The sequence below is a fragment of the Triticum urartu genome, chromosome 2A (genome assembly GCF_056163025.1).
Source record: "Triticum urartu cultivar PI428250 chromosome 2A, HENAU_Tu73, whole genome shotgun sequence".
Classification (NCBI taxonomy): domain Eukaryota; kingdom Viridiplantae; phylum Streptophyta; class Magnoliopsida; order Poales; family Poaceae; genus Triticum; species Triticum urartu.
The window spans coordinates 541357645-541383468 of NC_141874.1; the positions used below are offsets into that span (position 1 = coordinate 541357645).

General features: G+C 46.1%; 1 protein-coding gene and 3 pseudogenes across 3 annotated transcripts; 2 read left to right on the forward strand and 2 right to left on the reverse strand.

The window, feature by feature from the left end:
- The first annotated feature begins 469 nt into the window (after positions 1-469).
- LOC125538674 (glyceraldehyde-3-phosphate dehydrogenase A, chloroplastic) lies at positions 470-2405 on the forward strand. The gene is made up of 4 exons (XM_048701944.2): positions 470-707; positions 811-918; positions 1004-1556; positions 1644-2405. The coding sequence occupies exons 1-4, from the start codon at positions 666-668 to the stop codon at positions 2144-2146; spliced, it is 1206 nt and encodes a 401-aa protein (XP_048557901.1). The 5' UTR covers positions 470-665; the 3' UTR covers positions 2147-2405.
- On the reverse strand, positions 2227-18600 carry LOC125538675 (uncharacterized; annotated as a pseudogene). Its single transcript, XR_015616900.1, has 8 exons — positions 18526-18600; positions 18387-18422; positions 9461-9631; positions 4866-4952; positions 4583-4630; positions 4457-4502; positions 4251-4281; positions 2227-3419 (listed from the first exon to the last, which is right to left on the reverse strand). The product of XR_015616900.1 is annotated as an uncharacterized LOC125538675 (transcript).
- A 3716-nt stretch (positions 18601-22316) lies between these two features.
- On the forward strand, positions 22317-22698 carry LOC125537255 (glyceraldehyde-3-phosphate dehydrogenase A, chloroplastic pseudogene; annotated as a pseudogene).
- A 335-nt stretch (positions 22699-23033) lies between these two features.
- On the reverse strand, positions 23034-25363 carry LOC125533613 (uncharacterized; annotated as a pseudogene). The gene is made up of 3 exons (XR_015615153.1): positions 25020-25363; positions 23988-24914; positions 23034-23744 (listed from the first exon to the last, which is right to left on the reverse strand). The product of XR_015615153.1 is annotated as an uncharacterized LOC125533613 (transcript).
- Positions 25364-25824: the final 461 nt, after the last annotated feature.

The window sequence follows — 25824 nt, forward strand, 5'->3', positions numbered from 1 at the left end:
CCAGAAAACAGGGGCAAGGAAAGGTGAAAAGGCTTTACCCTTTTTTGCGAATGAAATGGCTTTATTTCATCTGCCACTATTCAAAAATCCTCAGTTTCCTTTTTTAATAGACACAAAAGTTTATATATAAATGCACACACAAACGCTGATGACTGGGGATACCACTATCCTTCTAACCATATTGAGGACCCATTATTGACATCTTCATATGGCCAGCTCACAACGTTCAACGTTTGTCGAGTCACCCCAGAAACTCGGATCGAAACGGTGCTCTGCGCGACGTCCACAGAACGGAACGCGCAATATCCAGCGAGCGAGCGAGCATTACATCAACAATACAGGATGTATGTACATTGCAACAAATAATCACAAAAGAACAAGAAAAAAACATATGCGATCAGGCACATGACGAAGGAAGGGTCACATGAATGAAGAAGCGAAAAGCCACATATCGACCGGAATAGCGAAGTGTGGGAGCCGCGATGGCGGGCACTGGCAGCCATACATTGGGCTATCCAAAATCTCATCTCTCGCCCAATCCGGGCCTCACGATCTCAATTCCCACCCCGCGTGCACCACAAGCTCCAATCCCCTAACCCGTATATACAGCCACGCCCGCCTCACCGTCCTTGATCTTCCCCCCTATCTGATCAGACCCTTTGGACATGGCGTCGCCCATGCTCTCCACGGCCATGGCGCCACTCCAGGTATGTCCCATGTTCCATTCCATGCCTGCGTCCTACAGTTCTTCCCTGTTTGTCACGCACGGTTCTGTAAGTGATTTGCGTCCAACTCGAATACTCGATCCAGGGGGGCATGCTGGAGTTCTCCGGGCTGAGGAGCTCGTCGTCGCTGCCGCTCCGGCGGAATGCCACCTCCGACGACTTCATGTCCGCGGTTTCCTTCAGGACGTACGCGGTATGACATGATCGGCGGAATGTAGCTTGCTTGGCCGCGTGCCATGGGAGCGTGTGTGCGTGACGCGGCGGCGCTGTGCTTGCAGGTGAGCACCAGCGGCGGGTCGCGCAAGGCGCCGACGGAGGCCAAACTCAAGGTGGCGATCAACGGGTTCGGGCGCATCGGGCGCAACTTCCTGCGGTGCTGGCACGGGCGCGGCGACAGCTCGCCGCTGGAGGTGATCGCCATCAACGACACCGGAGGCGTGAAGCAGGCGTCCCACCTCCTCAAGTACGACTCCACGCTGGGCATCTTCGACGCGGACGTCAAGCCCGTGGGCGACAACGCCATCTCCGTGGACGGCAAGGTGATCAAGGTGGTGTCCGACCGCAACCCCTCCAACCTGCCGTGGGGCGAGATGGGCATCGACCTCGTCATCGAGGGCACCGGCGTCTTCGTCGACCGCGCCGGCGCGGGCAAGCATCTCGAGGCCGGCGCCAAGAAGGTGCTCATCACCGCGCCCGGCAAGGGCGACATCCCCACCTACGTCTGCGGCGTCAACGCCGACCTCTACACCCACGCCGACACCATCATCAGCAACGCCTCCTGCACCACCAACTGCCTCGCCCCCTTCGTCAAGGTGCTCGACCAAAAGTTCGGTACGTGCCCGTCACCCCGTCCCGTCTCTCTCCCTCAACTGAATCAACTTCTTTAAGTAACTAAAAATGGCGGTGGCAATGGCGCAGGCATCATCAAGGGAACCATGACCACAACCCACTCCTACACCGGCGACCAGAGGCTGCTGGACGCGAGCCACCGCGACCTGCGCCGTGCCCGCGCCGCCGCGCTCAACATCGTGCCCACCTCCACCGGCGCGGCCAAGGCCGTGGCGCTGGTGCTGCCCAACCTCAAGGGCAAGCTCAACGGGATCGCGCTCCGGGTGCCCACCCCCAACGTGTCCGTCGTCGACCTCGTGGTGCAGGTCTCCAAGAAGACCCTCGCCGAGGAGGTGAACCAGGCGTTCCGCGACGCCGCCGCCAACGAGCTCAAGGGCATCCTCGACGTCTGCGACGAGCCGCTCGTGTCCGTCGACTTCAGGTGCTCCGACGTGTCCTCCACCATCGACGCGTCGCTCAGCATGGTCATGGGAGACGACATGGTCAAGGTCATCGCGTGGTACGACAACGAGTGGGGTTACTCCCAGAGGGTCGTCGACCTCGCCGACATCGTCGCCGACCAATGGAAGTGAACGCCGGACGGCGGCATTATTGCCCTGTGAAGTGACTCCTCTCGAAATTTTCCCCAGCCATCGTCACGGATGATCGATTCTTTGTAATGAGAATTCGAAGTATCGAGCTCCCAACAGCTTCTTTTTTTTCCTTTCTTTTCTTGTTCTTCTTTTTTCTTTCTCTGATTTTTCAGTGTCCAGACACGGATTATAATAGACTTCCTGCAAAGGAAGTCTCAACGCTGTGCATCTGTAATATATACTATCGTTTGCCAGGTTCTGATGTAGAATTCAACTTGTTCTTCGAACATTTCCATCGTTTTGACCTTTACTGCTATCTAAACATGCATGATCAACTCAGGAAGAAAAGTTTGAACCATACACGAAAGTTACCATAAAATGAAAAGTTTGAACTTCTGATGACAATTGCAAAATTAAAGGGAGCACAACCATGCAGCCCATTATCAGAGTTTTTATTTCATTTGTGCGAAAACTCATTATCAGAGTTGTCCACACAAATTGACTCACAAGATAAGAGATTGCGATCTGCGCGCCGAGCCTAGGTGGATGATGGCATGAACTACTTAGAGAGTAGACCCACAACTTTTGTGGGTCGTATTTTCGTTGGACATCATGGTTCACATGTTTGCCATCCTATATGCTTGGTGCCAATCAGTGTGTGAGTGGTCAAGAATACATGGAACTCATCAGGGATAGATATTGCAGACCATACAATGCACAGACCACAGAGGGTGTCTTTCCACTCTGAAGCATTCAGATGGATCAAAACATCTCGAATCTCTATACCCAAATGGCCCGTGTTTAACTTGATAGAATCAAGATATTTAGAATTCAGAGTTGAGCTCTCTCTACTCAATGCCCCATGATAAGACATACTGTATGCAGTATTTATCGATGAAATAGCAAGTACTAAGAACCATTCAAGTAAATTCTAGTAGAAGCTAACATGATATATTGAACTTCAACCAGGGTTCTTTGGATGACACTTCATACGCTAAGTGCTGGACTGATAGCATTTTCAGCAACAAAAAATAACTACTCTAAAGGAAAATTCAGATACTAGTTTTCGCTCAAGGAAAGTACATTCCTGATTCCTTTGCAGAACACCTTTTTACCGTCCCTGCTTCAACCGCTGCCATTGAAAAGGTTCCAATCATGTACATCGAAGTTCATCACTGCAAGTCTGAAGACCTCCGACATTGGCAAGCATCCTGCTTGTTCTGCGGGTACTGCTGGTCCAGCTGCAACTGCCTGGGCACTTTCACTCAAAGGACTGAAATAAAAATGACAGAAAAATATATCATTCAAGGGGCAGCCTGTAACATTGTAGAAGTGGGCAGCACAAACATAATACCCGAGCATAAAAATCAAGGCATCGTACCTAGCTAGTTGTTAACTTGGATATGTAAGTCCATACTAATTTTACTTGCTTTCACTCAGATCTAATACGACTATCTCCACATTACTTGTGATGCATCATTACACTGTTTCATCTGCATTTCAGCTGAAAAGTATAAAATCTAGTTTTGGCATTTTGGTCTCCCCATAGTACTATTATAGCACTCAACATGACTAGCCTAGGTAGAAAACTGAAGTAACTACATGAGGCCCTGAGCAAAAGAGGCTTCTGTTTCATCAACCGAGAAGGTTTTTTGTTTCATATTTTAGTTCTGCCATTGACCATACTACTACGATAATACAATTTTATTCAACGTGTGTAGCCTAGATAATGAACTGAAAAAAATTGAGCAGGGCAGGATTGTCATTCTGAATTATAAAGATGACAGAGACAAGGGAGTTTAAAACCCACATGATTAGTAAGCATAATTGCTACTGCATAAGAAGTTATGGATTGTCATTCAAACATGTCGATATAGATCAGATTTATGCAAGTTCAGATTATACCAAATAATACATAGTTCTCCTAAGCACTGTATAATAATCAAGTCATACAAAGATTGATAAATGGTGATAAATAGTACTAGCTATGATGATAAATCTGAACAAGACTTTCTACTTGAGAAGGTAATTTTTTTAATAAAAGATTGGTTCATAAAATTTCATTAATCAGAGGAAGTATGTCATAGTGATCTGCTAAGCTTACTTTATCACGAGCGGCTTGTATGCGGTGATCAGGGGCGGAGCCAGGGGGGACGAGCAGGGGCCTGCCCCCCCCCCCCCCCCCCCCCCCCCCCAATGATCGACAATTTTAGTAGTAGCGATGAGTAATTACCAACGAGATGATTAGATCAATATATGTACTTGGCCCCCCCTATACTCGAATCCTGGCTCCGCCACTGGCGGTGATAACTACATCAGTTGCTGCATTCTTGAGACGTATGTTTGCCAAGTAAAGCTGCAAAGGTAGCCCAATGCTCAGTTGAAAAAGCAAACATTAACTGTTGAACCATAATTCCAAGGGATGGGTGTACTCACCCGAACAATGTTCTGTGCTTCTCTGCCTTGCCTCCCTTTTGAAACAGCCTACAGATGCCGAAATCAAGCGTGAGATCCTTAAGTAAATTTTATTCACTGCCGGTGTGAAGTGGCCATCATATAATGAATGCCAAGGAACAGAAATATCAAATTATGAGACTGAGCTGACTTGTGCAATTAAAGGTATCATATCCAGGGAAGCACAGATGGAAACTAATCAACTGGAGGTCGATTGAAGGCAAGGAGCAGGGTAATCTGGATATGGCACAGGACGTTTGCTTACCAGCTTGCCAATTGCAGTTCCAGCCACTGCAGGTGCTTCCCCGGAGCGCAGACCAGCTAGCTCAACTGTCCCAGAGTGCTCGACCACCTAACCGACAAAAAAAGAGGTAAGTTACCAACATGAGTAAAATCCACTTGGATCGGAAATTTAACAACCGTGAGTTCATGACCATTCAATGCACATGAAGCAGGCAAAGAATTCGTGAGTACAGCTGCTTTTATTGTCGAAAGAAGAATACGGTTGTTTTGGACAGAAAGCCAAGCAGGGAGAACTGTTGTTTAATGGCAATGAATCGAAATTTATAGGGCCAAGTGGCTAAGCTATTCACAGAGTGAAGCCAGGACATTACCAGGTTACTAGTAGAATGCCCGTGCGTTGCCACGGGCATCTAAAATATTCTGCCATAACACATGTTAAATTTTACACGCTAATGGCAGTTAATATTTTTAAAACATCATCCAAATCCATCACTTCTTATCTCCGACAAACAAAACTGGAATAAAATTTATACTACATTATATAAGTATATATTGTATAGTATATGAAAACAAATTTGAGACTAACACAACTGATTTTATTTGCAAAAAATGGGTATCCGAAATTACATATAAATATATAAACATATATAAATGATATTTTATATTAATAAACATAAGGAAAAATAAATTATTTTCACATACCTAGTTTTTAGCTTACCTACCCTGCGTACCACCTCAACCACTCTCTCACCGCACGCACCCCTCCCTCTCTCACCCTCCCACTCCTTCTCTCCGTCATGACGTCGCCCCCGCCATCCCTCTCCGCCACGATGTCCTGGCTGCCACATCTTCCCCCTGGCATGTCCCTGCCTCCTCCCCTCCATGCTCATCGGCACCTCCCAGCCCCTCCATCGAGATCTCGCCCGCCTTCTCCACTCCCCGCCATGTGTCCGGGTGAGCAGCCGGATCCGACCGCCGTCAAGCCGTGCCGTCGATCTGGCCATCCCAGGCCGATTTTCGGTGCCAACAACAGGCGAGCCGCACCATCGATCTGCCATCCTAGGCCGATTTCTGGTGCCGAGGGCGTCGCGTTCCCCCTCCAAGCTGCACGGCGACAGGGCTCTTCCGCCATCCACTAACTGCCGCTCGCCGCTCCGAGTAGTAGGCGCCAACACTGAGAGAGTCTGGCTGGGCCTCCACTCCAGCAGACAGGTCCACACAAATTTCTTGCAATACATTAAATGCTTACATCGTTTTTCAAGTAGACATTAGTTTGTTAGCTTATGCTCGTGCATTGCCATGGGTTAAAACTTCAAATTATGCAAACGTTTCATTGTGTTGTTGATAAGAAAAGTAAGATACATACGTACACTATTTGTCGTTGGTAAATCTCTCGTTCTTCAACACCAACGCAACAAGAATACAAACATTGATCTATTAGTGATCCCCGCCTCTCCAACCATTAAAATACCGCTCCTTGTTATCTTGGTTTTTTACCTTACTTACCAAATCTGGTGGTGTTCTGTCGGATCTTGCACATCCTCTCCCGTCTGCTCGTTTCCGACCGGTGAGAGGCATTGCCGCATTGGTAGTTGGTCACGTTCTGGCTGATTGTCTGGTCGTCGGCCGCGATGGGGTTTCATCCCTGGTGGTTGATGCGTGTTTCCCATATGGCAACAAGAATACAAACATTGATCTATTAGTGATCCCCGCCTTTCCAACCATAAAATACCGCTCCTTGTTATCTTGGTTTTTTAGTTACTTACCAAATCTGGTGGTGTTCTGTCGGATCTTGCACATCCTCTCCCGTCCGCTCATCTCCAACCGGTGAGAGGCATTGCCACATTGGTAGTTGGTCATGTTCTGGTTGATTGTCTGGTCGTCGGCCGCGATGGGGTTTCATCCCTGGTGGTTGATGCGTGTTCCCCATATGGCCCCTCCTCTTTGGCCTGGGTGACAGTATAATTTTCTTTGAATGGTCGCAAGGTTGAAACAATTCTATCGAACAAAAAAAGCATTTCAAATAATATGACCACAATGTAATTGTGTATTAACCTATGCCAATATGGTAAAAATGAGGCCTACAAAACAAACTATAATGGCAAAATATAAGTTAGCAACTTAGCATTGCTCCCAAAATTACCGTGTAAGGCCAAAGCTTTAATCGTTACCCTGTGCATGGAGGCCCTCTACTATCATTAGAACAATTAATTCTTGGAAGGAATGTCATATACTTTCCTATAGAATAATAATAAAATATTTATGTTGCACAGAAAAAATTTATTTGGAAAATAACTCACACTCTGATATATGAGTATTAGAAATAAACCAGCACCTCGGATTACAGTGTTGTAGATTGTGATATGGTGATGAATATGTGTTGATAGATCAGCGTCCAAGGAAAGTTGTGTGATTTGTATGCCTTCAGAAGCCATTATATCAAGATACCTAGGATTACAATTATTTCTCAAACAGAGAAAAGGAAATTAAACCATGTAAGACATCTCTAGCATAAGACATAGAGGTAGGAAATGTATAACAATGTTGCATAAAAAGCAAAATACATAGCGCCATATGAATAGTATAGTAGGATCCCAAGCTTGTAACTGTTTTTTTTTGGAAATGGAGGTAGCCCCGGCCTCTGCATCATGATGATGCATGCGTCCCTCTTATTAAAAATCCAGAAAGTATCATCGTAAAGGTCTTACAGCTCGCAAACGGAGCAAAACAGAGCCTGAGGGCATGTGGTCTCAAATCCTACGCAATAAGTATTTACACTCGAAAACGCTAGCCCAGGTTACCATCAGACCGACTGATTCGCCGTTCTGTAAGGGACTTATGAGAACGAAGGTACAATTACAAAACTATTTCATGCAAGCAATTGATAACCCTCACATGAAGTTATCACAATTAAATGTTCAATTCAAAACTTCACACCATGGCCATAGTTAGCACCTATAGTTCTTGCAGAACTACACAGTACAGCTGGTTGTCTAGATTTCAGAATTGAACATTCAATTAGTGAGTAAGATTTATAAACTCCTCTGTGAAATGAATTGCAGAAAACGGCAGACTACAGTGCTCTACAACATAAACCAGCTTCACAACACAAACTATACATTCCCCGGATTCGTACCAGTCCTTACGAAACCCTCGCTTAATGGCCGAATTAACTCACGTGTGTATTTGAGTAATTCGGATTAAAAGAAAATATTCACTAAATACCCTTGGCTTGTTATGGTTAACGAATTACCCCTAAGATCTGAACCCTAGCATCACCAAGTAAATAGATTGAGATGGCAAACTCAGACGGGGACAGATCCGAGACATGGGCAGCAGCAGCAGTGTACCGGCATGCGCTGAGATTTCTGTGCATCGGAATTAACCAGACTGTCGGACACGTTAGGCCGTCGTCCCGTCCGTGGAAGGTGTGCTTGCCGACGGCGTTGGGTGATCGAGCGAGGGAGCCAAACACAAAGCTCGGATCTCTGTTGGGTCACGTCGAGCACCTTTGTGCCATGGAGAAAGTGCCGACTGCCGCTCGCGGAGCGCGTTGACGTCATAGAACTGCAGAAAAAGCGGTGTACAACAGGATACATCAGGCAGAGTGCTGACCTTGCCGTTGATGGAATACCACCATATGTCGGGTCCAACACGGCCTATGTCACCTTGACCACGCCGACTTTGCACCACCACCATGGCAGAACACATGCCTTGACGAGGTGCTCCATGGACGCTGTCCTGGACGCCAGGGAGACCGCGACAGACCACAGGCCTCGATGAGGTGCACCAAGCTTCTATTCGGAAGCAACTGGGTTGATGCGTTCATGTAATGTTCGCGCGCCAGACTGTGCCGCTAGCAGCCCAACCACCCGGCGGAGCAGCGTCGGGGCGAGGCCTACTGCACGCTCCACCCTAGGATCTGCAACACGAACGCAGGCACGTGCCTAGCTTGGCAAGGCAACCAGCACCATGAAATTTAAGTAGTGAGCCTCTTTCGCCGCCGCCGAAGTCGAGGTGGATGCCGATGAGCCTGCCCTTGACTACTTTCCCTCACCGCATGCTACACGGCCACTCCGCCTTGTCACCTCGCTGCCACCTCCTCGCCACCATAGCTGCCATCCTCGGCCATCGACGAGCATCGAACCAGTCTGCTCCGATGCGAGGGAGATAGAGATGGAGCATCATCATGGCTAGAGTTTCAGAAACAAAGAAATGTGAAGGGGTGGGCTTTAGAAAAGTTGGGATCGCTACACCCGGAAACAAATCGTAATTGTTGAGCCAGATGGGATACGAGGGGATCTCTGCTGATGCGAGAGAGATTGAGATGGAGCATCGTGGCTAGAGTTTCAAAAAAAAGGAAATGGCAAGGGATGGGATTTAGGAAATTTAGGATTGCCACACTTATGGAAACAAATCGCAATATTTGAGCCGGATGGGATACGACGGAATTAGCGGTGAGGGTGTCGAGGCTTTGTTAGATGGAGCGAACGAACAAAACGACGTACGGACTCCTCCATTAGGAGTAGAGATGGAAACAAATCGCAATATTTGAGCCAGATGGGATACGAAGGAATTAGCGGTGAGGGTGTCGAGGCTTTGTTAGATGGAGCGAACGAACGAAACGACGTACAGACTCCTCCATTAGGAGTAGAGATCACCCGCATCTTGCTCGTTGGCGACATCGCGCAGGAACCAGAGCGCGCTGCCGCCATCCTCCACCTCGCCCTTGAGGTCGAGCAGCTCGAAGATGAGGCTCTCTTCACGGGCGGGATTGACGAAAACTTCCTAGTTACGCAGCAGAACCACACACATCGATCAGTAAGGGAACGAACCAACTGTTGAAAATATGCCCTAGAGGCAATAATAAATTAGTTATTATTATTATATTTCATTGTTCATGATAATCGTTTATTATCCATGCTAGAATTGTATTGATAGGAAACTCAGATACATGTGTGGATACATAGACAACACCATGTGCCTAGTAAGCCTCTAGTTGACTAGCTCGTTGATCAATAGATGGTTACGGTTTCCTGACCATGGACATTGGATGTCGTTGATAACGGGATCACATCATTAGGAGAATGATGTGACGGACAAGACCTAATCCTAAGCCTAGCACAAAGATCGTGTAGTTCGTATGCTAAAGCTTTTCTAATGTCAAGTATCATTTCCTTAGACCATGAGATTGTGCAACTCCCGGATACCGTAGGAATGCTTTGGGTGTACCAAACGTCACAACGTAACTGGGTGGCTATAAAGGTTCACTATAGGTATCTCCGAAAGTGTCTGTTGGGTTGGCACAAATCGAGACTGGGATTTGTCACTCCGTGTAAACGGAGAGGTATCTCTGGGCCCACTCGGTAGGACATCATCATAATGTGCACAATGTGACCAATGAGTTGATCACGGGATGATGTGTTACGGAACGAGTAAAGAGACTTGCCGGTAACGAGATTGAACAAGGTATCGGGATACCGACGATCGAATCTCGGGCAAGTATCGTACCGATAGACAAAGGGAATTGTATACGGGATTGATTGAATCCTTGACATCGTGGTTCATCCGATGAGATCATCGTGGAACATGTAGGAGCCAACATGGGTATACAGATCCCGCTGTTGGTTATTGACAGGAGAGTTGTCTCGGCCATGTCTGCATGACTCCCGAACCCGTAGGGTCTACACACTTAAGGTTCGATGACGCTAGGGTTATAGGGAAAGTATGTACGCGGTTACCGAATGTTGTTCGGAGTCCCGGATGAGATCCCGGACGTCATGAGGAGTTCCGGAATGGTCCGGAGGTAAAGATTGATATATAGGAAGTATGGTTTTGGCCACCGGAAGTGTTCCGGGTATCACCGGTAGTGTACCGGGACCATCGGAGGGGTCCAGGGGTCCACCAGGTGGGGCCAGCAGCCCCGGAGGCATACATGGGCCAAGTGTGAGAAGGGACCAGCCCCTAGGTGGGCTGGGGCGCCTCCCCACCAAGTCCCATGCGCCTAGAGAGAAGAGGGGGCAAACCCTAAGGGCAGATGGGCCCTAAGGCCCATGCCTGGTGCGCCTTCCTCTCCCCCCACTTGGCCGCCACCCTAAGATGGGGATTGGGGCTGCCGCCACCCCTAGGGTGGAAACCCTAGGTGGGGGCGCAGCCCTCCCTCTCCCCCTATATATAGTGGAGGCAAAGGGGCAGCCAACACACGAAGTTCTTCCCCTGCTGGCGCAGCCCCTCCCCTCCAATACCTCTTCTCCTTCGCGTGAGCTTGGCGAAGCCCTGCCGGAGAACTGCCACTCCATCACCACCACGCCGTCATGCTGCTGTTGGACTCTCTTCCTCAACCTCTCCTTCCTCCTTGCTGGATCAAGGCGTGGGAGACGTCTCCGTTCCGTACGTGTGTTGAACGCGGAGGTGCCGTCCGTTCGGCGCTAGGATCATCGGTGATTTGGATCACGACGAGTACGACTCCATCAACCCCGTTCACTTGAAAGCTTCCGCTTAGCAATCTACAAGGGTATGTAGATGCACTCTCCTTCCCCTCGTTGCTAGATTACTCCATAGATTGATCTTGGTGATGCGTAGAAAATTTTAAATTTCTGCTACGATCCCCAACAGTGGCATCATGAGCTAGGTCTATCCGTAGTTTCTATGCACGAGTAGAACACAAAGCAGTTGTGGGCGTCGATATTGTCAATTTACTTGCCGTTACTAGTCTTATCTTGATTCGGCGGCATCGTGGGATGAAGCGGCCCGGACCGACCTTACACGTACTCTTACGTGAGACTGGTTCCACCGACTGACATGCACTAGTTGCATAAGGTGGCTAGCAGGTGTCTGTCTCTCCCACTTTAGTCGGATCGGATTCGATGAAAAGGGTCCTTATGAAGGGTAAATAGAAATGGGCATATCACGTTGTGGTTTTCGCGTAGGTAAGAAACGTTCTTGCTAGAAACCTATAGCAGCCATGTAAAAACTTGCAACAACAATTAGAGGACGTCTGACTTGTTTTTGCAGCATATGCCGTGTGATGTGATATGGCCAAAAGGATGTGATGAATGATATATGTGATGTATGAGATTGATCATGTTCTTGTAATAGGAATCACGACTTGCATGTCGATGAGTATGACAACCCGTAGGAGCCATAGGAGTTGTCTTAATTTATTTATGACCTGCGTGTCAACTTAAACGTCATGTAATTACTTTACTTTATTGCTAAAGCGTTAGCCATAGTAGTAGAAGTAATAGATGACGAGACAACTTCAAGAAGACACGATGATGAAGATCATGATGATGGAGATCATGGTGTCATGCCGGTGACAACGATGATCATGGAGCCCCGAAGATGGAGATCAAAAGGAGCAAAATGATATTGGCCATATCATGTCACTATTTGATTGCATGTGATGTTTATCATGTTTTACATCTTATTTGCTTAGAACGACGGTAGCTTAAATAAGATGATCCCTCTCTAAAATTTCAAGAAAAGTGTTCCCCCTAACTGTGCACTGTTGCGAAGGTTCGTTGTTTCGAAGCACCATGTGATGATCGGGTGTGATAGATTCTAACGTTCGAATACAACGGGTGTTGACGAGCCTAGCATGTACAGACATGGCCTCGGGACACATGCGAAACACTTAGGTTGACTTGACGAGCCTAGCATGTACGGACATGGCCTCGGAACACGGAAGACCGAAAGGTCGAACATGAGTCGTATAGAAGATATGATCAACATGAGATGTTCACCGTTGATGACTAGTCCGTCTCACGTGATGATCGGACATGGCCTAGTAGATTCGGATCATGTTTCACTTAGATGACTAGAGGGATGTCTATCTGAGTGGGAGTTCATTAAATAATTTGATTAGATGAACTCAATTATCATGAACATAGTCTAAATTGTCTTTGCAAATATGTTGTAGATAAATAGCTCACGTTGTAGCTCCCTGTTTCAATACGTTCCTAGAGAAAGATTAAGTTGAAAGATATTGTAAGCAATGATGCGGACTAGGTCCGTAGTCCGAGGAGTGTCCTCACTGCTACACAGAAGGCTTACGTCTTTGATGCACCGCTCGATGTGCAAACCCCTACAACGTCGTCTGTGGATGTTGTGAACACCTGACAGACACATTCTGATGACTACCTGATAGTTTAGTGCACCATACTTTACGGCTTAGAATCGGGATTCCAATGACGTTTTGAACGCCATAGAACATATGAGATGTTCCAAGAGCTGAAATTGGGATTTCAGGCTCATGCCCGTGTTGAGAGGTGTGAGACCTCTGACAAGTTCTTTAGCCAACAAGATGGAGGAGAATAGCTCAGCTAGTGAGCATGTGCTCAGAATGTCTGGGTGCAACAATCACTTAAATCAAGTGGGAGTTAAACTTCCAGATAAGATAGTGATTGATAGAATTCTCTAGCCACGGTCACTAAGCTACTAGATCTTCGTGAAGGGATGGAGTTGATCCCGGAGCTGTTCGCGGTGCTTAAGACCGAAAAAGGTAGAAATCAAGAAGGAGCATCAAGTGTTGATGGTTTGACAAGACCACTGGTTTCAAGAAGGGCAAGGGCCAGAAGGGAAACTTCATGGATGGCAAACCAGTTGCCGCTCCAGTGAAGGAACCCAAGGTTGAACCCGAACCCGAGACTAAGTGCTTCTATTGTAAGGGGAACGGTCACTGGTAGCGGAATTACCCCAAATGCATGGTAGATAAGAAGGCTGGCAACTTCAAAGTATATACGTGTTATTAATGTGTACCTCACTAGTACTCCTGGTAGCACCTGGGTATTGGATACCGGTTCAGTTGCTATTATTGGTGACTTGAAACAAAAGCTATGGACTAAACGCAGACTGGCTAAGGACGAGGTGACGATGTGTGTTGGAAGTGTTTCCAAAGTTGATGAGATCACCATCGCACGCTCCATCTGCCTTCGGGATTAGTATTGAACCTAGATAAATGTTATCAGGTGTCTATGTTGAGCATGAATATGATTAGATCATGTTCATTGCAATACGGTTATTCATTTAAGTTAGATAATAATGGTTATTCTGTTTACATGAATAATACCTTTCATGGTCATGCACCCTATGTGAATGGTTCATTAAATCTCGGTCGTGGTAATACACATGTTCACGCCAAAAGATGTAGAGTTAATAATGATAGTACCACTTTGTTGTGGCACTGCCGCTTAAGTCATATTGGCGTAAGATGCATGAAGAAACTCCATATCGATGGATGTTTGGAGTCACTTGATTTTGAATCGCTTGACACATGCGAGCCATGCCTCATGGGAAGGATGACTAAGACCCCGTTTTCAGGTACAATGAAATGGGCAAGTGACTTATTGGAAATCATACATGCTGATGCGTGTGATCCAATGAGAATTGAAGCGTGCGATGGATATCGCTATTTTCTCATCTTCACTGACGATTTGAGTAGATATAGGTATATTTACTTAATTAAGCACAAGTCTGAAACGTTTGAAAAGTTCAAGCAATTTCAGAGTGAAGTTAAGAATCATCATAACAAGAAAATCAAATTCCTACGATCTGATCAATGAGAATTTCTGAGTTATGAGTTTGGCAAACACTTAAGACATCGTGGAATCGTTTCACAGTTGAAGCCACCTGGAACACCACAGGGTAATGGTGTGTCCGGATGTCATAATCGAATCTTATGAGATATGGTGCGATCTATGATGTCTCTTACCGATCTTCCGCTATTATTTTGAGGTTATGCATTAGAGACAGCTGCATTCACTTTAGATAGGACACCATATAAGTCTGTTGAGACGACGCCATATGAACATTGGTTTGGCAAGAAACCAAAGTTGTCGTTTCTTAATGTTTGGGGCTGCGATGCTTAAGGCTTCAGTCGGAGAAGCTCCAACCCAAAGCGGACAAACACATCTTCATAGGATACCCAAAGGTGACAGTTGGGTACACCTTCTATCTCAGATCCGAGGGCAAATTGTTTGTCACTAAGAAAGGGTCCTTTCTCGAGAAGGAGTTTCTCTCGAAAGAATTGAGTGGGAGGAAGATAGAACTTCATGAGGTTGTCGAACCTTTACTTCAACCAGAGAGTGATGCAACATAGAAAGATGTTTTCTGTGGCGCCTACGTCTGTTGAATAGGAAGTTAATGATAGTGATCATGAAGCTTCGGATCAATTTGCTATCGAACCTCGTAGGTCGACAAGGATATGTACTACTCCTGAGTGGTACGGTAATCCTGTCTTAGATATCATGTTGTTAGACAACAATGAACCTACGATCTATGGAGAAGCGATGGTGGGCCCGTATTCCGACAAATGGTTAGAAGCCATGAAATCCGAGATAGGATCCATGTATCAGAACAAAGTATGGACTTTGGTGGACTTGCCCGATGATCAGCGAGCCATTGAGATAAATGGATCTTTAGGAAGAAGACGGACGTGGACGGTAATGTTACCGTCTATGAAGCTTGACTTGTGGGAAAGAGTCTTTTCACAAGTTCAAGGAGTTTACTACGATGAGAATTTCTTACCCGTAGCGATGCTTAAGTCCGTCGGAATCATGTTAGCATTAGCTGTATTTTTCGATTATGAAATCTGACAGATGGATGTCAAAAACAAGTTTTCTTACCAGTTTTCGTAAGAAAAAGTTGTATGTGATACAATAAAAGGTTTTTGTCAATCCTAAGGATGCTAAAAGGTATGCTGGCTCCAGCAATCCTTCTATGGACTAGAGCAAGCATCTCGGAGTCGGAATATATGCTTTTATGGAGTGATCAAAGATTTTAGGTTTATACAATGTTTGCTAGAAACTTGTATTTACAAGAAAGTGAGTGGGAGCACTTCAACATTTCTGATAAGTATATGTGGATGACATATTGTTGATCCGAAATAATGTAGAATTTCTGGAAAGCATAAATGGTTGTTTGAAGAGTGATTTTCAAAGGAAGACCTAGATAAAGATGCTTACATATTGGGCATCAAGATCTATAGAGATAGATCAAGACGCCTGATGATACTTTCAAAGAACGCACACCTTGACATGTTTTTGAAGGAGTTCAAAATAGATCAGTCAAAGAAGGGGTTCTTACTTGAGTTGTAAGGTGTGAAGTTGAGTAAGACTCAAAGATTGACCACGACAGAAGAAAGAGGAAGGATGAAGGTCGTCCCCTATGCTCTTGTCATAGGCTCTATACGGTATGCCATGCTGAGTACCACACCTGATGTGTCCCTTGCCACATGTCTGGAAAGAGGGTACAAAGGTGATCTAGGAGTAGATCACCAGATAGCGGTCAAAATTATCCTTAGAGGAATAAGGAAATGTTTCTCGGTTATGGAGGTGATAAAGAGTTCGACGTAAAGAGTTACGTCGATGCAAGCTTAACACCTATCCGGATAGCTCTGAGTAGAGATATCGGATACGTATAATGGAGCAACAATTTGGAATAGCTCCAAGTGGAATGTGGTAGCAGCATCTATGATTTGACATAAAGTTTTCGAAATACATAGGGATCTGAATATGGAAAGACCCGTTGACTACAACCTCTCTCACAAGCATAACATGATCAAACCTAGAACTCATTGAGTGTTAATCACATAGTGATGTGAACTAGATTATTGAGTCTACTAAACTCTTCGGATGTTGGTCACATGGCGATGTGACCTGTGAGTGTTAATCACATGGCGATGTGAACTAGATTATTGACTCTAGTGCAAGTGGGAGACTGTTGGAAATATGCCCTAGAGGCAATAATAAATTAGTTATTATTATTATATTTCATTGTTCATGATAATCGTTTATTATCCATGCTAGAATTGTATTGATAGGAAACTCAGATACATGTGTGGATACATAGACAACACCATGTCCCTATTAAGTCTCTAGTTGACTAGCTCGTTGATCAATAGATGGTTACGGTTTCCTTACCATGGACATTGGATGTCGTTGATAACGGGATCACATCATTAGGAGAATGATGTGATGGACAAGACCCAATCCTAAGCCTAGCACAAAGATCGTGTAGTTCGTATGCTAAAGCTTTTCTAATGTCAAGTATCATTTCCTTAGACCATGAGATTGTGCAACTCCCGGATACTGTAGGAATGCTTTGGGTGTACCAAACGTCACAACGTAACTGGGTGGCTATAAAGGTTCACTACAGGTATCTCCGAAAGTGTCTGTTGGGTTGGCACAAATCGAGACTGGGATTTGTCACTCCGTGTAAACGGAGAGGTATCTCTGGGCCCACTCGGTAGGACATCATCATAATGTGCACAATGTGACCAAGGAGTTGATCACGGGATGATGTGTTACGGAACGAGTAAAGAGACTTGCCGGTAACGAGATTGAACAAGGTATCGGGATACCGACGATCGAATCTCGGGCAAGTATCGTACCGATAGACAAAGGGAATTGTATACGGGATTGATTGAATCCTTGACATCGTGGTTCATCCGATGAGATCATCGTGGAACATGTAGGAGCCAACATGGGTATACAGATCCCGCTGTTGGTTATTGACAGGAGAGTTGTCTCGGCCATGTCTGCATGACTCCCGAACCCGTAGGGTCTACACACTTAAGGTTCGATGACGCTAGGGTTATAGGGAAAGTATGTACGCGGTTACCGAATGTTGTTCGGAGTCCCGGATGAGATCCCGGACGTCATGAGGAGTTCCGGAATGGTCCGGAGGTAAAGATTGATATATAGGAAGTATGGTTTTGGCCACCGGAAGTGTTCCGGGTATCACCGGTAGTGTACCGGGACCACCGGAGGGGTCCAGGGGTCCACCAGGTGGGGCCAGCAGCCCCGGAGGCATACATGGGCCAAGTGTGAGAAGGGACCAGCCCCTAGGTGGGCTGGGGCGCCTCCCCACCAAGTCCCATGCGCCTAGAGAGAAGAGGGGGCAAACCCTAAGGGCAGATGGGCCCTAAGGCCCATGCCTGGTGCGCCTTCCTCTCCCCCCACTTGGCCGCCACCCTAAGATGGGGATTGGGGCTGCCGCCACCCCTAGGGTGGAAACCCTAGGTGGGGGCGCAGCCCTCCCTCTCCCCCTATATATAGTGGAGGCAAAGGGGCAGCCAACACACGAAGTTCTTCCCCTGCTGGCGCAGCCCCTCCCCTCCAATACCTCTTCTCCTCCGCGTGAGCTTGGCGAAGCCCTGCCGGAGAACTGCCACTCCATCACCACCACGCCGTCATGCTGCTGTTGGACTCTCTTCCTCAACCTCTCCTTCCTCCTTGCTGGATCAAGGCGTGGGAGACGTCTCCGTTCCGTACGTGTGTTGAACGCGGAGGTGCCGTCCGTTCGGTGCTAGGATCATCGGTGATTTGGATCACGACGAGTACGACTCCATCAACCCTGTTCACTTGAACGCTTCCGCTTAGCGATCTACAAGGGTATGTAGATGCACTCTCCTTCCCCTTGTTGCTAGATTACTCCATAGATTGATCTTGGTGATGCGTAGAAAATTTTAAATTTCTGCTACGATCCCCAACACCAACCAGCGCGCTCCAAACGAGACCATGTAAGGGGGAATCGGACGAACCTGGTGGTCGGGGACCTCGTGAATGTTGCTCACATCCTGACCAAACCAAACAGTACCAAAACTAAACAGAAACGGCGTCAGCGGGAGCAGCAGGAGGAGGAGCAAGCGATGTGTGCGATGGAGAAGGGCGTTGCGGTACCTGGAACCGGGCGGGGAAGGCGGTGGAGATGGCGCCGCCGAAGAGGGGGTGCCTGGTGCTGGTCTCGCCGGCCATCTTGACAAGGGAGTCCTGTGACTAGACAGCAAAACAAGGTTCTGGAGCGTGGGAGAAGACGGGGGTGGGGGAGAGAGCCGGAGAGGGTCGGGCGGGTTCGCGATTCAAGCGAGTTTAGGCTGGTTGTAATGTATCATACTCCAGTATCATGCATGCATGCCAACTACTCCCTCCATTCCTATCCGTTCCTAAATATAAGTCTTTGTAGAGATTCCACTAGATGGACTACATACGGAGCAAAATGAATGAATCTACACTTAAAATGCATCTATATGCATCCGAATGTGGTTCATACTGGAAACTCTACAAAGACTTACATTTAGGAACGGAGGGAATAGACAATTTTGATGAGGTGTCATTGAATTAAATAGAGAAAGAGAGTATTGAGTATCATATCATGATAGCGTATCATAATAAATGCTATGCTACTAGGAGTATGTGTCATACATGGCAATAAATAAAGTACTACATGATACTTCCTCTGTTCACAAATATAAGACGTTCTAGACTGACCATACAAGTCTCTAAAACGTCTTATATTTATGAATAGAGGGATTAATAGTATATGATACTCCCTCCATTCCTAAATATTTGTCTTTCTAGACATTTCAACAAGTGACTACATACGGAGCAAAATGAGTAAATCTACACTCTAAAATATGTCTATATACATCCGTATGTGATAGTTCATTTGACATCTCTAAAAAGACAAATATTTAGGAACAAAGGGAGCTAGTATTATACACCAGTACCATATGCATTATACGAGTATATGGATTGAGTATATGATACTCCCATTACAACCAGCCTTATAAGTGGCCGTGGGTGGTTTTGCCAATGTGGCGCCTGACGAGTGGGACCAAGACCGGTTCGACCCAGCTAGCTCCTTCATCTGCTTCGAGCCTTCGAACCACCCAGCCTCTGTCTTCGCGCCCCCCTCAGTTCTCTCCCTGACGACGACGGCCGTGGGACGGACGGCGATCAGCGGCATTAACTGAGCGTTGGGAGCCGGCGACACGTGCAGGTTCGTAACCACATCCGATTCTGTGTGAGAAGTGAACCACTATGTGCTTGATTACTCTATTCTAAGTAGGGTTTTGGGGGATTTCAAAATCAACAGAGATGGTTGTTTTCTTCTTGTTTTCATTCATTCAATGGTGCATCTGGTTAGTGCGGCCGTGCGGGAAGCCATGGTTTTGTTTTGGTTTAGGGTTAGCTGACTCTTATGGCTGGTTTGGTTTTAATAACTGAACTAAAAGGGGGTATTAGCCATGGATCCGCTGGACTATCTGTGCATCAGGTTTCAGTTCAGAGGACAATTTGAACATGATGGAACAGATCAACAGAGTGGCAGCATGTGAATGGAATACAAGGCGTGTAGGCGTGTACAGTTAAGTTACGGGTGCGCAGGACGGGGGGACCTGTATTTTTATCCCATAGCAGAGAAAATAGAATCTCCGTCTGAAGCTTGCTCGCGCGACATTTTAACTTAAATTTTTAGTCCCATACCGGATAGCGAGTAACAGTTGAACGTACTTAAAAGGAGGAAAGATGGGTACCATTTCAGAAAGCAGATTAACAGGTGAATGCTCTCTCGCTATTACATTGTATTCAAGGGTTAGGTAGGGTGCGTGTAGGCGTGTACAGTTAAGTTACGGGTGCACAGGACGGGGGGACCTATATTTTTATCTCATAGCAGAGAAAATAGGATCTCCGTCTGAAGCTTTAGTGGCAATTTAAGGAAACGCCCGAGAACAACGTTTCTGGCGAATCTGGAAATGCCAGATCTTGCAGGCGTTATGGAAAAATGCCTCAATTGTCCTTTCCCTTCGCGACCAATTCTAGCATTTTTGGGAAACGCTAATAAAAACATTCAGAGGCATTTTTGCGTCCTACAGAGGCGTTTTAGAATGCCTCGTAATGTCGTCCGTGCTATAGTGCTTATGGCTGCTTTGGTTTTAATAACTGAACTAAAAGGGGGTATTAGCCATGGATCCGCTGGACTATCTGTGCATCAGGTTTCAGTTCAGAGGACAATTTGAACATGATGGAACAAATCAACAGAGTGGCAGCATGTGAATGGAATACAAGGCGTGTAGGCGTGTACAGTTAAGTTACGGGTGCACAGGACGGGGGGACCTGTATTTTTATCCCATAGCAGAGAAAATAGGATCTCCGCCTGAAGCTTGCTCGTGCGACATTTTAACTTAAATTTTTAGTCCCATACCGGATAGCGAGTAACAGTTGAACGTACTTAAAAGGAGGAAAGATGGGTACCATTTCAGAAAGCAGATTAACAGGTGAATGCTCTCTCGCTATTACATTGTATTCAAGGGTTAGGTAGGGTGCGTGTAGGCGTGTACAGTTAAGTTACGGGTGCGCAGGACAGGGGGACCTGTATTTTTATCCCATAGCAGAGAAAATAAGATCTCCGTCTGAAGCTTTAGTGGCAATTTAAGGAAACGCTCGAGAACAACGTTTTTGGCGAATCTGGAAATGCCAGATCTTGCAGGCGTTATGGAAAAATGCCTCGATTGGCCTTTCCCTTCGCGACCAATTCTAGCATTTTTGGGAAACGCTAATAAAAACATTCAGAGGCATTTTTGCGTCCTACAGAGGCGTTTTAGAATGCCTCGTAATGTCGTCCGTGCTGTAGTGCTTATGGCTGGTTTGGTTTTAATAACTGATCTAAAAGGGGGTATTAGCCATGGATCTGCTGGACTATCTGTGCATCAGGTTTCAGTTCAGAGGACAATTTGAACATCATGGAACAGATCAACAAAGTGGCAGCATGTGAATGGAATACAATGCGTGTAGGCGTGTACAGTTAAGTTACGGGTGCGCAGGAGGGGGGGACCTGTATTTTTATCCCATAGTAGAGAAAATAAGATCTCCGTCTGAAGCTTGCTCGCGTGACATTTTAACTTAAATTTTTAGTCCCATACCGGATAGCGAGTAACAGTTGAACGTACTTAAAAGGAGGAAAGATGGGTACCATTTCAGAAAGCAGATTAACAGGTGAATGCTCTCTCGCTATTACATTGTATTCAAGGGGTAGGTAGGGTGCGTGTAGGCGTGTACAGTTAAGTTACGGGTGCGCAGGACGGGGGGACCTGTATTTTTATCCCATAGCAGAGAAAATAGGATCTCCGTCTGAAGCTTTAGTGGCAATTTAAGGAAACGCCCGAGAACAACATTTCTGGCGAATCTGGAAATGCAAGATCTTGCAGGCGTTATGGAAAAATGCCTCGATTGGCCTTTCCCTTCGCCACCAATTCTAGCATTTTTGGGAAACGCTAATAAAAACATTCATAGGCATTTTTGCGTCCTACAGAGGCGTTTTAGGATGCCTCGTAATGCCGTCCGTGCTGTAGTGCTTATGGCTGGTTTGGTTTTAATAACTGAACTAAAAGGGGGTATTAGCCATGGATCCGCTGGATTATCTGTGCATCAGGTTTCAGTTCAGAGGACAATTTGAACATGATGAAACAGATCAATAGAGTGGCAGCATGTGAATGGAATACAAGGCCTTTCAACACTCGAGCACCACAAGGTTAGCCTTGAAGAGCTTAAGAAAAGACTTAACATGTGTCTTGTTCAGATAAGCAACTGCAGGAAACCAATTTGCATTGAAAGTTCAATGGGCTGATTAGAGATGGCCAAATGACTAGTGCTCTGGTGACATGATCAACAATCTGTCCTGGAGATGGCCAAACATGTCAAGGCCTCAACGGTATCGCTCTGGGTGCCCACCCCCAAAAGTGTCCGTGGTCGACCTCATGGTGCAGGTCTCCAAGAACACCCTCGACGAGGAGCTGAACCAGGCGTTCCACGATGGCGCGGCCAACGAGCTCAATGCCATCCTCGACGTTGGCCATGAGCCGCTCGTCTCCATTGATTTCAGGTGCTCCGACGTGTCCTCCACCATCAACGCGTCGCTCAGCATGGTCATGGGAGATGACATGGTAAGGTCATCGCATGGTACGACAACGAGTGGGGTTACTCCCAGAGGGTCGTCGACCTCGCCGACACCGTCGCCAACCAATGGAAGTAAACGCCGGACAGCGGCATTGCCCTGTGAAGTGACTCCTCTCAAAATTTTCCCCAGCCATCGTCACAGATGATCGATTCTTTGTAACGGGAATTCAAAGTGTCGAGCTCCCAACAGCTTCTTCTTTCTTTCTCTGATTTTATACAACAACGCGTAAATCATTGCAATGCATTATCCCCTTATTATTTCTACACTGGTATGCATAAAGATTAAGTGAGCATGTCAACTTGTCCCAACGCATCAAGCGCTCAATTTTAACCTCATGCAGCCACATACTCCCTCTGGTCGGAAATACTTGTCATAGAAATGAATACAAATGGTCTATCTAGAACTAAAATACATCTAAATACATCCATTCCTCAGATAAGTATTTCCGGACGAAGGGAGTATCTATGAGCTTATCCCAATCCAAAAATGTCAAAATACTCTGAAAATTTACTAAATATTTTCTCCATTAGACAAACACTTCACATAGCTTCAATTCAAAGGAAAGCAAGAGTACTACTGAATTATAGTTCAGACGATTTGCAAACTAGTACTAATACTAGGTAGTACATCTCTTTTTGTCAATTACATCCAGAAGCGAACCATAGCAGGCAAAGACCTCCCCAATTCTTCAGTGATATGTGTGCGTTCATCAGCATTCCGTGGATACCTCGATGGGTACTTCATCTCAGGATCCAAGACACCACAGCGCAGACATACCTTCTTCCTGTCATGCAGAGATATCTCTGCCATATTAACCGCATGTTCCATGACACACCTGATGAATCGCACAAAGATGTCGTCAGGTTGGAAGCCATAGATGGTGAGCTTAACCAGATTCTTGTGCTTGAAATCAGGGGGGTGGCTTCCACTCCACGTCTGCCTTTTCACAGAAACCATTGTTCTTCCGGAACTCCTTGTCTCTCATCACCATATTGCACCAATGATCCAAGACTGTGATGCAGAGCTCTTTTAGGGACGGTGCAGCTTCAATAATAAACATTGTCCAAGCTAAATCACATCCTTCAGAAAGATTGTCTAGATTCACCTGCTGTAGTTGGCTGAGCACAGGCCTGAGCAGCTTCGGGCTTTCTGGCAGAACCCAAATCTGGGAAAGGAAAAACAATTTACAAACTGAGTGCAAGTTGCATATAAATCACATTCTCAACTGGTGGAGAAGACCAACTTAAGCTACTACTGTTACTCCCTCCGTTCCATATTGTGTGTAGCTGATTTATTACAACTTTGTATTAAATCAGCGACACTTAATATGGAACGGAGGGAGTATTACATATAACCATCATATATAGAGTGAGAATGGACAGGTATGATTCAAATGGCTAATTAGTACCTTTTCACTTTGAAAATCCAGATGCAGGTTGCCTATGTAAGGAACATTACCAAGGAGCTGACTTAACTCAAGAGTCCTAGTTGGTCGGGTGCCAATTTTAGTAAGCCTCAGCTTTGAAAGCTGTGGTACAAAACCAAAATACAGGGGACCTTTATGAGAGTTGAACCAGCCCTTATAGCTCACCCGTTGGAGTTTTGGTAGACATGTCAGCTCAACTATCTCAAATTTCCCATACTCGACCTCGAGCTCAGTAAGTTTAGCATGTTCTAGTTGCACCAGAGAATTCATCCCCGAGTCGCAATTGGTTAAATGCAAAGACTCCAAGAGCTTGCAAGTGGTGAGGATGTTGGGTATGTCCAGTTCACCAAACCTCATATTGCGCAGCCACAGGCGCTTGAGGCCAGCAAATGCATCCAGACAAGCACTGAAAAAATCATTGAACTGCTTCGCATGATCGAGGAGATCGGCAGGAGAACACTTCTTATGAATTTTCTCTGTTATGATCTCAAACTCAGCTGCACCAACCTTCTGTGTTGCCATGGTGCGGGCGGCAGATTTGCCAATTGTGTAACAATCAGGTTGCATCAAGATGAATCTGATTTTGAGTTTGCTAATGGTGATCTCCGGACTCCTTGTGCTCAAGATATTATCCGTTACATGAGCCACAACACTGTTGGTTCTGACATATTCACTGTTGGTTCTAACATTGTGACCTGGAATGGAACTACAACTTAGGAAGAACTGCGAGAGCTTGGTGCAGAGCTTCATCATTCGCTTTGAGAGGATGTAGGTCCTTATTGCATCGAGCGTGTCCACCCTCTCTAGAATGTTGAGTAGAATGTCATTAGGCAGCTTGCTAAGCCTGTCTCCGACTTCTTCGCTGCTAGCAGCGTCTTTGTTGAGGGTTGCTTTCTGTGTTGCATTTACCTGGAACAACAAATAATCAGTCTTTAGAAGAACCTTTCGTTTGTACTAGTACATAGTACAAATATCAATCAGGCACAATAGAAACAAAACAGAAACAAAACTTACATTGTTTCTGCGGTGACGTCTTTTCTTCATCATGGCTGATCAGATCAACTGGTCTTGTTGAAAAAACTGTTCTTGATGATGAGACGCCCGAACTATTTGGATCGACCTTATTGGATCTGCGACAAGCGGCGGATGCCTAATCTCCCATATTCGAATCCCCCCTACTACTCCTCCTCTGCTTATTTAGGCCGGCGCAACAAAGGAGACTAATCGCCGGCAAAAATCAGATCACGGATGCCAACTTATTCGATCGACGAGGGCCCCTTCCTACTCCTCCGACTCTCTATTTATTAAGGCCAGCTCTTGTCCAGAAGGGAGGATATATTAAAGGAGAGGGGGAGGATCCTGATTACAACTCCTTAACAGACCCGGAAAAAATTCCTCCTTTTGGACAGCCCTCGCCGCACAAACAGAAATTTATCTTTTCAGTTTTGCTAAGGCACATCTAGATGTGCCATAAGTATTGCACATCTAAGTCTTATGTCATTGATCTTACATTGCGATTCGTGTGGATATTTTCTTTTTCTTTTTCTTTTTTTCTTTCCTCTATGCTTGATTCACTCACTTAGATGTGCAATAACTAGAGCACATCTAGATGTGCCCTAGACCTATCTTTTCTCTTCCCCGATTGCACAATTCCTACAAAAGGGAGGAGATTATTAGAGGAGAGGAAGAGGATCCTGATTACAACTTCTCAACAGACAGACTCCTCCGGAAAAAAATTACTCCTTTTAGACTGCGCCTGCCGCACGAACAGAAGCAAATTAAGTCCGTCTCCCGCGAGATTATTTCGCCCGAAACGCAG